Here is a 15,962-nt window from a genome sequence, read left to right on the forward strand (position 1 = left end):
AGTCACGCACCGTCCCGACGTCGCCTTCCCGCCCGCCCGCCTGCTACATTGTAAGGGGCATGTACGCTGGTCACTGCATTGAAAGGGGGCATGTACGCTGGTCACTGTTTTGAAGGGGAGTGAAGAACACACACACAAAAAAAAGTAACTTGTTAATTTAACGTTTATTTCTATGAGGAGGAGTAATTCTGAGGGGTCAAACAAAGAAATAATAAAGTGACAAAAAGTTGTTTTTATAATGACGAGTTTTGCGGCTCCCAGTTTTTTTTTCCTTTGGGAACGGGTCCAAGTGGCTCTTTTCGTCTTAAAGGTTGCAGACCCCTGGGTTAGGGCCATTTACTGGCTTGGAATATCTTAGGAAAGCAGGAGTTGTGCCAGCCTAAATGCATGTTCCTGGCTGCTTCCCTAACCAATCTGAGTCCCAATCAAGATAAACCTTTGTCTTGGGTCTTGACTATTAGTTTCATCTTTTATTTTCCTTTCACAGTTTTCCATTGTTGATAATAAGCTGCTCATGCATTCTTCTCATATGTGAAAATGTGCTAACCTGCACCCCAGTTGTGCCCAGATGCCAATCCCTCTACACATTTCCAGCCAGGCATCTGCTGAGAAGCTCCTTGTGCAGTCTAGAACCCTGAACAATTAGGAGTCCAAACTGTGTGGCATATCTTCTTGTGGACAGCAGGCTTCCTGCTAGGGGCACTTACACATGGAAGGCAGCATGGCCACACAAAGGGTCCCTGATAGAGGCAGCAGGCCTCTTCCTCGTTCTCCCTTACACTATTCTGATTACGCGTGGAAAGTGAACACCTAAATAGGGCTGAGTTGTCTGTTCAATGTACGCTTTACAGGTGGGTTTGAAATCACTTAACTATTTAGGCATACAGTTCATCTCCCCACTCACGTTCAGGGAAGAGATTTGCAAATGTTCTGTCCTCAACTTTTATTCAAAATCGGAGTTCTTTCAGCTGCGTGTCCCACAATTAATCTTGAAAGATCATCTGGAAGTATCCTGACTATTTTGATAGCCCTGTGAGGAGTTGTTCTGGCTAGGGAAGGGTTTCTAGCAGGGATTGCCGGCAGCTTTTTTTGCCCTCAAGTATGTTTGGAAAGTTACTAGCTAGCCTGCATGCACATACCTTTTTTAAAAAAAAGTAATTTGTGACATGGTAATAGCCTGTTTTGTTGGGTGAGGCGGGAGAGACCTAACACGGAGTTTACAAAAGTGTTCCTGCTCTGTCACCTAAGGTTGATTTTTTACTCCAGGTAAGCAACTAGCTGAATGCCTGTTTAAAAAACACATGACCGTGCTACTTGAAAGATCATATTACTAGTGTTGTGAATCAGGACAATGTTGTAAAGCATAGATTAATTGTGCACCCAGCAGAAGGGTTTGCATTTAAAAATTAGGAAGTAGAGACACATCAAAGCTTTTAAAGAAAGCAGAGGACATCGTTTTCTCCCTTCCCTTCCCTTCCCTTCCCTTCCCTTCCCTTCCCTTCCCTTCCCTTCCCTTCCCTTCCCTTCCCTTCCATTCCACCCTCCCTTGCTTAACTGTTTCTGTGGGTTGTTGTGGGTGTTTTTTTTACATCTACAGTCACCTGAATTGCCCCACAACAAATCTAGTTTGTTGGCAAACTGGGCACATGGTACAGTGATGCTAACTGCTTCTGTGTGGTAGTGATGAAGATCCATTAATATCCTGGTTGTGGAATATTGTGTTTCTGGTATTTAGCTACTACTATCTGCACCACTTTATTTTTATTTAAATAAAAAAAAATTGCTGCTTTTCTACTTACATTCAAAGTACAGTGGTGCCCCGCAAGACGAATGCCTCGCAAGACGAAAAACTCGCTAGACGAAAGGGTTTTCCGTTTTTGCATTGCTTCGCTAGACGAATTTCCCTATGGGCTTGCTTCGCAAGACGGAAACGTCTTGTGCTTTTTTTTAAAGCTGCTTGAAGAGGTGCAATTGCGACGGACTGTGCTTCGCAAGACGAAAAACATCGCAAGACGAAAAGACTCGCGGAACGAATTCTTTTTGTCTTGCGAGGCACCACTGTAGCTACTGGCAATGCTGCTTTTGACGCTGCTTTGGTTCCTGCAGCAAGTTGTTTGCATAGATCTTAACTCGTTACAATTCCTCCTGTGCTTGAACCCGCACGGCTGGCTTTGCACGATAGATACGCACAGATCTAGCTGAAAGGCAGTGCATGAAGATTTGCAGGAATGCATCCCTAGTTATTATTGCATAATTATAGGATTATTGTATAATCTTAGAAGGCGCATAGCTGTGACTGTCATGAAGGGACCCCACACCTCTGAATTTGCCACTACACTGCTAGATAAGACTCTGAGCTCCATAAAATGATTATCCAGAGTGGAAGCGGGAGCCAGACTCCACAGCAGGATAATGCAACACTAAGCGTAAGACCTTTCTTATTGCTGGTCAAACTTCATTAGTGAAAACCAGATGTGGAATGGGTTAAAAGACCCTAAGCAAAGGAACAGCATGCTGTGTTTGGGTTTTTTTCCTTGTAGCCGATATTGCGTCCTCCTTATCTCATCCCTATCTGTCACACAACCTATTTTTAATAAAGTGTGTGTTTGTTTTTCCTTGCCCTGGATACCATGCACTGTTTACTTTAATGGGGGCCTTCAGCTGGGGTGAGCTGGTCAACTGACTTGATGGAGTTTGAATCCTGAATAATTTTGATCGGGATGTGGACTCTTTCCATGTTATCAACGTAAACAGGGTTTTTTAATGCCAGTTTTTGGTGTGTAGGGAAAGGGATGTGCAGTTCAGGTGGTTTAGAGGTTGATCTTGGCTGGAAGTGGGACTTTTCTGCAAGTTCCCAGGATTCCTTGGGGCAACCCATGACTTTAAAGTGGTATGGTGCTTCTAATGTGTAGTGCGGATGCAGCCAAACTTAGGTCTTCCTGCAGATCAGATCCAGCTCTCTGTTCATTGGCCCTCTGTTACCAGATGTCCTCTCACCGAGCTTTTGGGTAGTGGTTTGGGTGAGCCCTTGTGCTTGCCTTAACTTTTGTCCACTTAAATTTTCTAGACTGGTTTTCACTATTTTTAGTGTGTAATTTACACATAGAAAAGATCTGCCATTTTGACAATATCTACTTCCTTTTTCAGTTGCCCCAATGGAAAATAGACAAGGAGAGGAAATGCGGTGCTAGGGTGTCTTAGTGATTCTGTTACAAATTGCCATATCATTTCTGTTGGGGTCCAAAGCATGTTTGAAAACTTTGTACCACTTTAATCATCATAACAGCCTGTTGAAGAGGGTCAATACATAGTAACTTTGCCAGAACAGCCAGTAAGATTTGCGAGTAAACAGGGATTAAAATTTTGATTCCTCACAGCAGAATTCTCCTCTTTTGCACCAGACGTGGGTCAGTTGCTATTACAGTGGTGCCTCGCAAGACGAAAATAATTCGTTCCGCGAGTCTTTTCGTCTTGCGATGTTTTTCGTCTTGTGAAGCACGGTCCGTCGCAACTGCACCTCTTCAAGCGGCTTTAAGAAAAAAGCGCAAGACGTTTTCGTCTTGCGAAGCAAGCCCATAGGGAAACTCGTCTAGCAAAACCGAAAAACCCTTTCGTCTAGCGAGTTTTTCGTCTTGCGAGGCATTTGTCTTGCGGTGCACCACTGTATGTGCCAAACCCACCCAACTACCCTTCTCTCTCTTGTCAGTCTCGGGACTGGCTTTCTCCAGCATCCTTTTCCAGCTCGGCCTTCTGGTTTGTTCCAGGACCAGATAGACTCTGTGGTGAGGATGTAACCAGCCATGAATTGAGCTTTCACCCTCAGGAGGTTAAATATCTTCCATACTCTCAGGAAATTATGGACTGCCTTTTTATTCAGGCTAGTTGCATGCTCACCACTGGACCGAATTATCTCCATACAAGCCTTCTGAGCTTTCTTTCTTGTTCCTCCTTTACCCGTTTGGGCCATCCTATGCAATTCCTTTCCTTCTTTTGGTGCTTGCGTTCTTTGCACTCTATTATCATGCTCCCCCCTGTAGACCTGCTTTTGCCGGCTCAGCATATTTAATTCCCTTTAATCTTTTCATGCAATGCAGCCGATTCATCCCTCTGATCAGTTTGGCTTTGTTTCTGTGTCAAATGGCATGGTGTCCTAAGACGAAACACAACACATGGCAGTGCTGCTAAATTGCTTTGGCTGTTTCCTGCAGAATCATGCAACGGTCATTTTAAAATTGGCATTTCCTGCTGATCCTCCAGATGTGCTTAGCCTACCACTCCCATCAGCCCTGACCATTAGCGATGCTGGCTGGGTTGAACTTGACAGAGAGTTCAGAGTCCAGCAATATCACAGGTTCACACTGTATAATGTGGAAGATCCACAAGCTGAAGCCTGGTCCGTGGGGCTTGCAGCTCTCCATCATTTTAGTGTTGCCATCATACAGGGTTAAATTTTATCCTTGCGCTTTTTCCACTGGGGAAAATGCCTGACACACCATGCATCTTTCTTAGATAAATGTACTCCATCTCATTACTTTGATGTTTGTTGCGGCTACTACTTGTGTGCTATCTTGCTTCTAATCTGCGTGACGGCCCAGTCTATTTGGACTTAAAATGCCATGGAGACGCAGTACAACATTTGGCTGCAAAAATGCAAATATATTACACATGCTGCATTCCTTTGGCCCCTTTTGAAACCTGGGTGTAACTGGCTCGAGTGATCCATTATAATCGCTTGCTGTTTATTGTTCATGTTTCTGTAACCATCTAAATACCTAGGGATTTTCTTGCAAAACTCCTCGTGTATTTCTTCTTCTGGAATTAGCAACCCAGACATTGGTGGTTAATCTGGAATGAGATGGAGGAAACTAGGAAGTGGATAAGAGCATGGTTCTCTGGTTTGGTAAATGATGCAATGATGCTTCTGGTGCATCAAATGTTTTACAGTGGTGCCCCGCAAGACGAATGCCTCGCAAGACGAAAAACTTGCTAGACGAAAGGGTTTTTCGGTTTTGCGTTGCTTCGCTAGACGAATTTCCCTATGGGCTTGCTTCGCAAGACGAAAAACATCACAAGACGAAAAGACTCGTGGAACGAATTCTTTTCGTCTTGCGAGGCACCACTGTAGTACTGTACAACATATGTGGTATTCTGGGATCAAATGGGACTGACTCTTAACGAAGCTAGAACAGCAATCCTAACGAATCTGAAGTCATTGGAGATGATCTAGATTTGTTGTTGCCTTGCACAGTGCTGCTAGGGTTACTTGAATTTAGCATTGCTTGTTGTGACCCAGGGGCGGGTGGGCAATGGAGTAAAATTGAAGTTCATGGTTAATTGCACATTTTTTAGCATAGCCATCTTAAATTGTTGTTGAATGGAATCTGCATACATTTAAAATACACGACTTCTCCCAAATAATTCTGGGAACTGTAGTTAACCCCACACTGTTCCCAGTACCTTTAAACTACAGTTCCCAGTCTTCTTTGGATGGAGCGGGAAATGTATGGTGCATACACAGTCCTAGGACCTGGACCAGCTGGTTTAAATTACGAGAAAGAACGTCAGGAGGAACTTCCTGAAAGTAAGAGCCATTTTGCAGTGAAAGCAGACTGCCTCAGAAATTTGTGGGCTTTACTTGGTTCGATATTTTTAGGCCTCTGCTAATTGGAGATGCTGTAGCAACAGATTTTCTGCATTGGCAAATGGTTGGGCTTGATGTTGTTTGAGATCCCTTCCAATTCTATGATTCTAACTGCTGTTGCTTGCTGCTGTTTGCACCATTTTCTACCTTCCGCCGTGATTTCTAGTTGCCTTTCTGAGAAGCAGAATGGGCACTGGCTTCCTAACTCAGCACATTCTGACAGTGTTCTTCAGTGGCTCTTCACTCCTTTCCCTCCCTCCCTCCCCCAATGTGCTGCCCAAGCAATTGTTTCGGTATTCATGCTCTAGCAATGTTTAGACTGCGGTCATTTTTTTATCACATCCCAATTGTCAGCATGAGTTCCTTGGCTTCCTGTGACTTTTTCATTCTTGCCTCGTTGCTGGCCAAGGGAGGCCTTTTGGTTTCAACCAGATGGCTCATCACTCCACTTCCGAGTTGATTTGTAACGTGACGTCTCTGTTGATCTGAGGCAACAAAAAGACCATTGGGGCGTATGTATGTCTGGGTTGGACAGGACAATTCTGTGGGTTTTTTTCAAATTTGCTAAAAACACTTGACTCCCGCACTAGACTTCTAGGCCATAGTCATGCGATACATTTAAAGCACTATGATCCCGTTTTAAACAGTTGTTGCTTCCCCTGAATATTTCTGGAAATGTATATTAAGGGTGCTGAGATGATGATGATGATGATGATGATAATTATTATTATTATTTATTATTTATATCCCGCCCATGGGGCGGCTTCCAAAAAAATATTAAAATACTGTAATACATCAAACATTAAAAGCTTCCCTAAACAGGACTGCCTTCAGATGTCTTCTAAAAGTCTGGTAGTTGTTGTTCTCTTTGACATCTGGTGGGAGGGCGTTCCACAGGGTGGGCGCCACTACCGAGAAGGCCCTCTGCCTGGTTCCCTGTAACTTGGCTTCTCGCAGTGAGGGAACTGCCAGAAGGCCCTCGGTGCTGGACCTCAGTGTCCAGGTAGAACGATGGGGGTGGAGACGCTCCTTCAGATATACTGGATCGAGGCCGTTTAGGGCTTTAAAGGTCAGCACCAACACTTTGAATTGTGCTCGGAAACATACTGGGAGCCAATGTAGGTCTTTCAAAACCGGTGTTATATGGTCTTGGTGGCCGCCCCCAGTCACCAGTCTAGCTGCCGCATTCTGGATTAATTGCAGTTTCCGGGTCACCTTCAAAGGTAGCCCCACGTAGAGCGCATTGCAGTAGTCCAAGCGGGAGATAACCAGAGCATGCACCACTCTGGCGAGACAGTCCGCAGGCAGATAGGGTCTCAGCCTACGTACCAGATGGAGCTGGTATACAGCTGCCCTGGACACAGATTTGACCTGTGCCTCCATGGACAGCTGTGAGTCCAAAATGACTCCTAGGCTGCGCACCTGGTCCTTCAGGGGCACAGTTACCCCATTCAGGACCAGGGAATCCTCCACACCTGCCCGCCTCCTGTCCCCCCAAAACAGTACTTCTGTCTTGTCAGGATTCAACCTCAATCTGTTAGCCGCCATCCATCCTCCAACCACCTCCTGAGAGTTGTTAGGAGAACCCTATTCCCCTCCCAAAGCTACAATTCCCAAAGTTCCCTATGAAGAGGGATTGATTTACACCACTCTGGGAATTTATAGCTCTGTGAGTGAAATAAGGGTCTTCTAACAACTCTCAGCACCCTTAACAAACTACAGTCCCCGGAATTATTTGGAGGAAGCCACAACTGTTTAAAGTGGTATCATAGTGCTTTGAATGTATGGTTTGAATGTGGCCTTAAAGGGGTGCCTGGAAATGGGTAAAAGACAATGCAACGAGATCTCTCTTGGAGACTGGCTGCATACCTGAACAAAAGCCACTGTATGCATCCAAGACAAAATTAAAAATGTCACTATTGAATGCAAGTGTTGCTTCTACACTTGCTCCAGGAGGAAGGATCTGCCAAATTTGGTGTATGCTCCACTTTTTGTCGTCATCGTGGGTGCATTGTTGTTACTGTTGTTAAATAATAACTCTTTTATTATTTTAAAATTTTAAATTTTATTATACATTTTTACAGTAAAGTAAATAGGAATTGGGGGAGGGAAGAAACAAAAGAAGACACAGGATAACGTAACAATAACAGAATGACATTGAAATGTTAATAATAATAATCCTGACTTCTAAAAGGTAGGGATCATTCCGTGGCAACTTAACAAGTTGCAAAACAATAAAGTGGAACAAACAACGTCCGATCCCTTTTAAAAGTTAAACGTTCTTCTGGGCTTGAGAGTTTTAAATCCTTCTGTATGGATGGGCAGAGGTGCAACTGTACCTCGGCAGAGAAAGGGTGGTTTGAGCATGAAGCAGTGAGGACGTGAGGACCGCACAGTCCCATTTGTTGACTTTGCGTCCCCTGCCTCCTCCCTGGGGTGTTTAGCAATCCTGGAGGTGCAGAGTGAAGGAGCCTGGGTCACCTGGCTCTGGTTTCCATGTGGCTTTTCTTTCCCCTCCTTCCTGTTGACATTCATTCCCTGCAATCGGACACCCCAGCCCAGCCCGGGCAGCGATAGGCTGGGAATGGCAGTTGTAGCAACAGGTGGCCCTGCCCCGTGTCCAATCCGGTTGTACCGTTTGGGGCGGGCCGGGACTCCTCTGTGCTTTGAGCCTGCCTGCCATAACCTTGGGTGTAACCCAATAACTCAGCCTTGGGAGATGAAAGCAGGGAAAGTTTCGCTGAGCTGGGTTTGCAAAATCACCTGGCCACCCTTACGGATGCTTTCTTAGGAAAACTGCAGGGAACTCTGAGCACCCACCTGGAAGGAGCTGCTTCCTACTCTTACCTTCTTCCCAGGTGTGGAGGATGTGGCAGGATGTGGCACGGTGGCTGGACAGCTTTCCTGCGAATGGCCATCTTGATGCAGATGACTCTCTGGTATGGATATGTCCCCTTCTGCTTTTCCCATTTCAGGGGTGGAGAGAGGCACCTGTCTGGTCTCGCTATGGCATGGAAACCCATCTTGAAGTCTCAGGATTGTAGAATCCAGATATACACCTACTGACTTGTGTTCAGACTGGGCCTGAGGCACCCCCAATTCCTTTTTGAGGAAAAGCAGATCTTCCCTGCCTCACTAGGAACGGATCTATGTGGGGAAGCAGAGTAAATGAAACCTCTGCAAGGCAGGCAGCGTCATTAGCAAAGTTGAAACGGTTCTGAAAAGTACCGAAATCCAAGAGAATTGGAGGAGAGGCAAGATAGGAAGGTTTTTGTGTGTAGTGGGGGTACATTTTGCTTGTGAATGGGGGTGTATCTAGCTTGCTGCTTTTGATACCTTTATTTGTCCCTCCGTTCCCCCTTGATATTTATAGTAAGCGGTGCGTCCAAATATTTAATTGTTTTCTCCGGATTTTTATTGTGTGTGTGCTGTGTGGGTGGGAGCTATGCCCATGTTTGATTTTGTGAAGCAAGAGGGATGAATGTTGCTCTATGTCAGCTCTTCTGAACTGGGAGGCAAAACTGGTTCGGCTGTAGCAGCCGTTTGGTGAGAGAGTGAGTGAGTGTGTGGCATTTTGGCTTTGATTTCGCATGGCATCCACCCTGTTTCTGTTGACTGTGCACAAGGCCTTTGCCAGCAGATGGGGTGATGGTGGAAAGTGGGGGGGCAGGTTGAACCTCCCTTGCGCTTCAAGAAAAGTGCTTTTAATCTCAGATCTGACTTGTTCCATAGCCTTGGGCAAGTAATTTTAATATATTGTATGTTTACTCCTCTCTTGTGTGGACATGACAAAACGAATGCTTGTTTGCTTGTTCAAACGAAAGCCGATGAAAATACGCTTTGGATTCTTTTTTCATTTTCACAAACAAAACAGAACCCAGTCTTTCTACTTCATGGTAATGATTCTAGTTAATAATGAAAAGATGCAATTTCTGAAGGAAAGCTAATGATAGGAAATGGTCTGTCCGTTTCTTCAAATCATGTCTCTCAACTTGACACAATATTCATTATGAGTGAGGAAATCATTGGGGGGCAGCCAGAATTACTTGCACAAATGAGCAGCTGTGAGTTTTTATACTGTTCAGCAGTGGAGCAGACTCCCTTGGGAAGTCGTGGGCTCTCCTTCCTTGGAGGTTTTTAAGCAGAGGTTGGATGGCCATCTGTCAGGGATGCTTTAGTTGAGATTCCCCTATAGAAGGGGGGTGGACTAGATGACCCCTGACGTCCCTTTCAACTCTAAGATTCTATGATTCGGTACTACAGTGATGCTATAAGTGTTACTAAAAATCTGAACTGAAATAATTTAGCAGCGTCCCTAAGGAATACGTAATTTAAATCTGGTGTCTCCTGTTTCTCTGTTCCTGGCGTGCTGCTTACAAAAGAAATTGTTAGATGCTGTGTGCTATCTGATTGAATCAGGAGGCTAATTCACTGTTTATGTATGTGTATATACACTCAGCATTGTGGGTTTTTTAAACAAAACCCAAAGAACCAGATAAATATATATTATGTTTTGGCTTCAGGAAAATACAGTGCGGTTAAAATAAAAATGCTTCACACACACAAAAATCTCACAGTAGCATCAATTAATGGCAAGCATAAGATTGTGCAATTATTTATTATTGCATTTATATCCCAATTTTCCTCCAGTGAGCTTTAAGTTGGCATATATGGTTTTCACAACAACCCTGTTAGGTAGATTAGGCTGCAAAACAGTGACTGGCCCAAGGTCACCCAGTGAGCTTCATGGCTGAGTGGGGATTTGAACCCTGATCTCTCAGGTCCTAGTCAGACACTCTAACCATTGCACCATGTTTGCTGGGGATAATTGCTCCTCTCCAAAGAACAGAAATCCCTGGAGTGCTGAACTGTAATAGTTATTGGGGCTAGGCAAATTAGATCTAGCATGAATTTTCTCTCTTGGAGTGCTTTAACCAGGGGCATAGTAAAAAGTCTGGGGTGCCTCTCTTTTTAAAAAAACTTCCTGAATCAGCTTAAGGGTCTGTCTGATCCTGCCTTCCTTGATCTGCAGATGTTTTGGCCTCGCATCAGCCCCAGCCAGCATGCTCAATAGTCAGGGACCAGGGAATTCTACTCCAAACCTTCTGCAGGCCAGCAGGTTGGGGAAATGTATCATTTTCATTTTTGCACAACCAGAGACTAGCCAGACACCTCCTCTGCTCATTACAAGTAAGCGTAGAACTTGATTCTTCTAATTGCCACAAGTGTCATCTTTCTACGCTCCAGTTTTCCAGATATTTATTTCAACCATTTAATCCATCTTAATTACAATTGGGTATACAGAAACTCAGCCCATTATTTTCATCATATACAGACTATAAAATCAGAATTCAGTGATAACGCCTGCTAGAATAAAAAGAAAGTCTTCATTTTTTTGTTCAGGTATTGTTAGATCTCAGACATACAGATTTCTTGCAGACGTCTACATTTGTTTTCAATCTCATGCCATTTCATAAATGTCTCTGTGTGTTTTCCCCTCCCTCTTTCCAGCCGGATCTTCTCAATTTCAAGAAGGGATGGATGTCCATATTGGAGGAGCCAGGAGAGGTAGGTCCAAAGAAATAAGTGTATTCCTCTTCTCCCTCCTCCCCAACAAGCAGCAGGGATGACTGTTGCTTTTGACTTCCCTTCATGGTTGAATGTGCTGTTTCTCGGAAACTTTTCTTGTGCCTGGTGCGTGAAAATCTCTCTGGATTTAAAAAACAAGCCAATAAATGTACAGAAAACGAACCTCTCTTGCAGAATTCCTTTTTGGAATGAAATGGATGCACAGCTGAGAACCTGGGAACCCCAAGACTAGGCCTTCTTACTGCTACTTTTACCTAGCATGCTTTGTGTATTCCACAACCCCTGTTGCACGTTTCCTGTCAATCTCCGCCCTACATCTCATTGAATAAACGCTGGGAGGGAGGTGTCTCCTGAGCAGATGGAGTGGTCAGAGTTGAGTTTGGCACCTTCTCCTTTTTTTATTGAGTGCAAGTTTGAAAGGTCAATGAACGCTGTGCACTTCCGTCGATGTTTTAATTTAGCTCTCCCCTCTTGTCTTGCCCTCCCCCTTTTCCTTCCCTTTTTAATGGTTCTGTCTGCAGTGGACGAAGCATTGGTTTGTGTTGACAGACTCGAGCCTGAGGTATTACAGGGACTCCAATGCTGAGGAGGTAAGAAAAGCTTCCTGGTCTTCATGACCTCTCCTGCACGGGGGGGGGGGGGACGGGGACGGGACTTGCACAGCGATGGAGAGAAATTTACAGGTGTTCTTTGTTAAAAGCACAGCATGCCATTATTACCTCTTGTTTCCAATTTTCAGGTTGTGAGTGTCGTTCCTTGTGTAGCCCACACAGCACCACACAAGCACAGGTCCTGGTTGCACCATGTGTTTGTTTAATAATAATAATAAAAAAAAAATTATTTCCTCATTCACTCTGGGCGGCTTACAACATATCTAAAAACATCAATCCTTAAAAACCTCCCTAAACAGGACTGCCTCCAGATGTCTTCTAAAAGTCAGATACAGTCATACCTTAGATCCCGAAAGCCTTGTGAATCAAATGTTTTGGCTCCCAAACGCCACAAACCTGGAATTAAGTGTTCTGGTTTGCAAATGTTCTTTGGAACCTGAACGTCTGACGCGGCTTCTGATTGGCTGCAGGAGCTTCCTGCAGCCAATCGGAAGCCGCACCTTGGTTTCTGAACATTTGGAAGTCGAACAGACTTCTGGAAGGGATTCCGTTCAACTTCAGAGGTACAACTGTAGTTGTTTATGTCCTTATATGTCCTTGGCATCTGATGGGAGGATGCCCTAAATTTGTTTCACAAGATTTAGATACCACTTTATTGTAATAAAACCTCCAAGCAGTTTATAAAACTACAAGTAAGAAACTGTTAAAAGCAGTGATTTAAAACATTCAAAATGTAATCAGAATCACCGATCAGCTAAAAACCTGATTGAAACACATGCAGATATTTTACATTGTCTGGATAGGTTTTCTTAAACAAAAAGTTTTTTTTGCAGCAGTCACAAAGAGTACAGTGAAGGTGCTGCCTGATATTAATAGAGTGGTTTAACAATGAATCCCCCTTCCTTGGGAACTTGCTTTCAATGTATGGTGCAGATGTAGGCAGGGGAGGCATTGGCAGGCTTGGGGGAAATCCATTTTGCAAAAGTGCAAGAATCTTTGAGGGGGTGGAACCCAAACCAGCTCAAGGAGGACTGAGCATGCTCAGTGCTCACCCCAATGCTGACTGTTGGTCTAAAAATAGAAAACTGGAGGGGTGGGAGTGGGAATGGCTGGAATCCTGAACACATCACACTGCAACACTTTGTTACAGTTTCTGCTTGTTGGACATTATTATTTGGGGGGGGGGACAAGCAAAAAGTGTACATGGGACACAGCTTGTAAGGGCAGAGTGGAAACTATGGGAATCCTATATCCTATTTATTTTCTATTAACTGAGGAGGAATAGTAAACTAGAAGTTTAATAATGTCAGGTCTGTGGGGTATGGGGGAAAATATTGGAGGAAAGTAGATAGGATGTGATAGACAAGTGCAGTGTGTGTGTGTTTGTGTGTGTACATGCATGCTTGTTGTTGTTGGTGGTGGTGCTATTAAGTGAGGTTCCTTGTTTAAGCTGTTGGTCTGGTGGTTATTTCAGGCCGATGAACTGGATGGAGAGATTGACCTTCGCTCTTGCACCGACGTGACAGAATATGCAGTGCAGCGGAACTATGGCTTCCAGATACACGTGAGTGCTTAGAACCCGTAGAGTCTGGATGGAGCAAAAAGGCCATCTGGCCTATGCGTATTTTAGATTATTAGATACTGCTGCAATAACCATGTTGTTTGAAGTGCGGAGGTGGGGTAGATATTTCTGCCTGCAGTTCACTTCAGTCCTTGATTATACAGTGTACAAGTTCTTCATTCTAACACCAGGGCACATGTGTTGGGTGGTTGAGTGGCAAGGGGCTTCTTCTATTCTTGGCCCAATTCTTGATTGATAACGTTGCTCCTCGAGGAAAGGAAGAGGTACCACAGCCCATGGACACACTTCCAGGTGGCAAGCACCCCTGGGGATGCTTGGAGAGGGCTGTCTGCTGCCAGCTTCAGTGAGCTCTCTTTTCTAATGGATATATTATTATTATTATTATTATTATTATTATTATTATTATTATTATACCCCGCCCATCTGGCTGCGTTTCCCCAGCCACTCTGGGCAGCTTCCAACAGAACACTAAAATACAGTAACCTATTAAACGTTAAAAGCTTCCCTAAACAGGGCTGCCTTCAGATGTCTTCTAAACGTTTGGTAGTTATTTTTCTCTTTGACATCTGTTGGGAGGGCGTTCCACAGGGCGGGTGCCACTACCGAGAAGGCCCTCTGCCTGGTTCCCTGTAACTTGGCTTCAATCCCATGGAACAGGAGCACCTGCAGCCAGAAAGGAGAAGGGGGAGCGGAGTCAAGGACCAAGTGTCTGCAAAACGTGTCTGTAATTTACATGTAGAAAGTGAGACCCAGTAAATAAAGAGTTTGGTTTGGACCAAAGAGTCTTGGACTCAAGTCTCACTTAATTCAAAAGGCTCTCCTCTTTAGATTTTGGAAATATAAGAAATACCCATTTCACGGAAGAAAAACTGGTCGTGCTCAGGGCCTCCAAACAGGCAAAATTCATGAATCACCAATGGCACCAGGCCAAAAAATTAGGCAACCCTCCTAAATCCAAAACAACTCAATTGAAAACAACAATAATAATAGAATAATAGAATAATAATGTGGTGGGGGAGGGGAGCTCAGGGGGGGCTTGGCAGTTGCTATTGGGATGAGCATATACGAGGCCCTGTTTAGCCAAGCCCCACATTTTTAGGCTCTGTGGAAATAGATATGTTTGCCAGATATGCTTGAAGGGTTCAGTGGCAATGAAGCCTTGCATTGCATCTTCAGATCTCTTTGCTGTGTCGGAAGGAGAATACATGTCTGTGTCCGGTTTTCCCCTTTCAGACTAAAGATGGCGTCTTTACGTTGTCTGCAATGACATCGGGAATCCGGCGGAACTGGATAGAAGCTCTGAGGAAAAGTATACGCCCTGCCAGTGTGCCAGATGTCACAAAGTAGGCACCTTCTGATATTTCCCCCCTTGTCTGACAGCACAGCAATTTTGATCCGTTTTCCTGATTTATTAATTGGCCTGATTTGTATGAAACAGTAAGCCAAAGTTAAACAAACTGTGGCTTACTGGGGATGATTGAGGGGGTTGGTGTGTGGTGCTCAAATGGGTCCTCTCCTCCTCCTGCCACACTGGGAGGAAACGGATCAGAGCACTGGCTTGGCATTAGGCAAGAAACAAATGCTCACCATTTCTCTCTCTCTCCAAAAATACATGAGAACAAGCCAAGAACACTTGTTTCAGTAAATCTGGTTTTGTTCCTTTGGCCATTGCAGTTGCTCAGTGTGTTATCCTATGTCACAGATAAGCTATCTGATATTACTCCTGTAATAGACAGTTGCTTGCTGCAGCAAATCATTAGCTGCTGCTTAGGGGCTGGTGGGCAGTAATGACCTCTTAGCCAAACAAGCAAATAAACACGCACAAGTTCTCTTTTGGTACTTCTGACAGTAGGTTAATACTCATATCCTTTGAGTGGGGAGTTCTGGAGGCCATGTTCAGAACAAACATGGTAGAACTGTGATGCTAAAGAGTCTGGCAGAGAGTTTTTACAGAGTTCGGAAGCTGCATCTATCTAGCTTGAGATTAAGGAGTCTCCAGCCTGTGTGCCAGACCTCCCCATTTGGCCCTGCTGGCCATTGGAGCCATGGCAGACCCACCTGCCCTATACCAGAGGTCAGACATGGCATCGGGTGAGATGGGTAAAAAACCTGGCTCACCTGAAAAGGGGGTTTGCAGGCACCACCCATCAGCTTGTTGTCTGCCGATGGTCAAAGCGGCAACATGCATTACAAAGTGCTCTGCAAGACCCTGGCAGCCAAAAAAACAACAGTCGTCTGATGTCACTCTGCCCACCTAGAATCATAAAATTGTAGAGCTGGAAGGGACCAAGCTGTAACAGCTGCCATCTATCCCAACACCCTGCAATGTAGGAACCTTTTGCCCAGTGTAAGCCTTGAACCCACAACTCTGAGATTAAGAGTTTCATGCTCTACCAACGGAGCTCTCCCAGCAGGTATGAGCCGGCCCACTGATCTTGCTCAGTGTTGTCTATAGTAACCATCAGTCACTCTCCAGGGTATCAGGCAGGGGTCTTTCGAAGTCCTCATTGGAGATGCAGGAGATTGAATCTGAGACTTC

At 44.7% G+C, this 15,962-nt stretch overlaps 1 protein-coding gene across 2 annotated transcripts in view; it reads left to right on the top strand.

The window, feature by feature from the left end:
- Positions 1-15,962, top strand: part of TRIOBP (TRIO and F-actin binding protein) — a 62,285-nt gene that overhangs the window by 32,610 nt on the left and 13,713 nt on the right. For both annotated transcript variants that reach the window (XM_083462282.1, XM_083462283.1), the window contains exons 9-12: positions 11,153-11,209; positions 11,752-11,820; positions 13,316-13,405; positions 14,657-14,766. In XM_083462282.1, the coding sequence (XP_083318408.1) occupies positions 11,153-11,209; positions 11,752-11,820; positions 13,316-13,405; positions 14,657-14,766 (326 nt within the window). The remainder of the gene's footprint in view (positions 1-11,152; positions 11,210-11,751; positions 11,821-13,315; positions 13,406-14,656; positions 14,767-15,962) is intronic.

The sequence above is a fragment of the Podarcis liolepis genome, assembly GCF_965112155.1.
Source record: "Podarcis liolepis genome assembly, chromosome: 10".
Classification (NCBI taxonomy): Eukaryota; Metazoa; Chordata; class Lepidosauria; order Squamata; family Lacertidae; genus Podarcis; species Podarcis liolepis.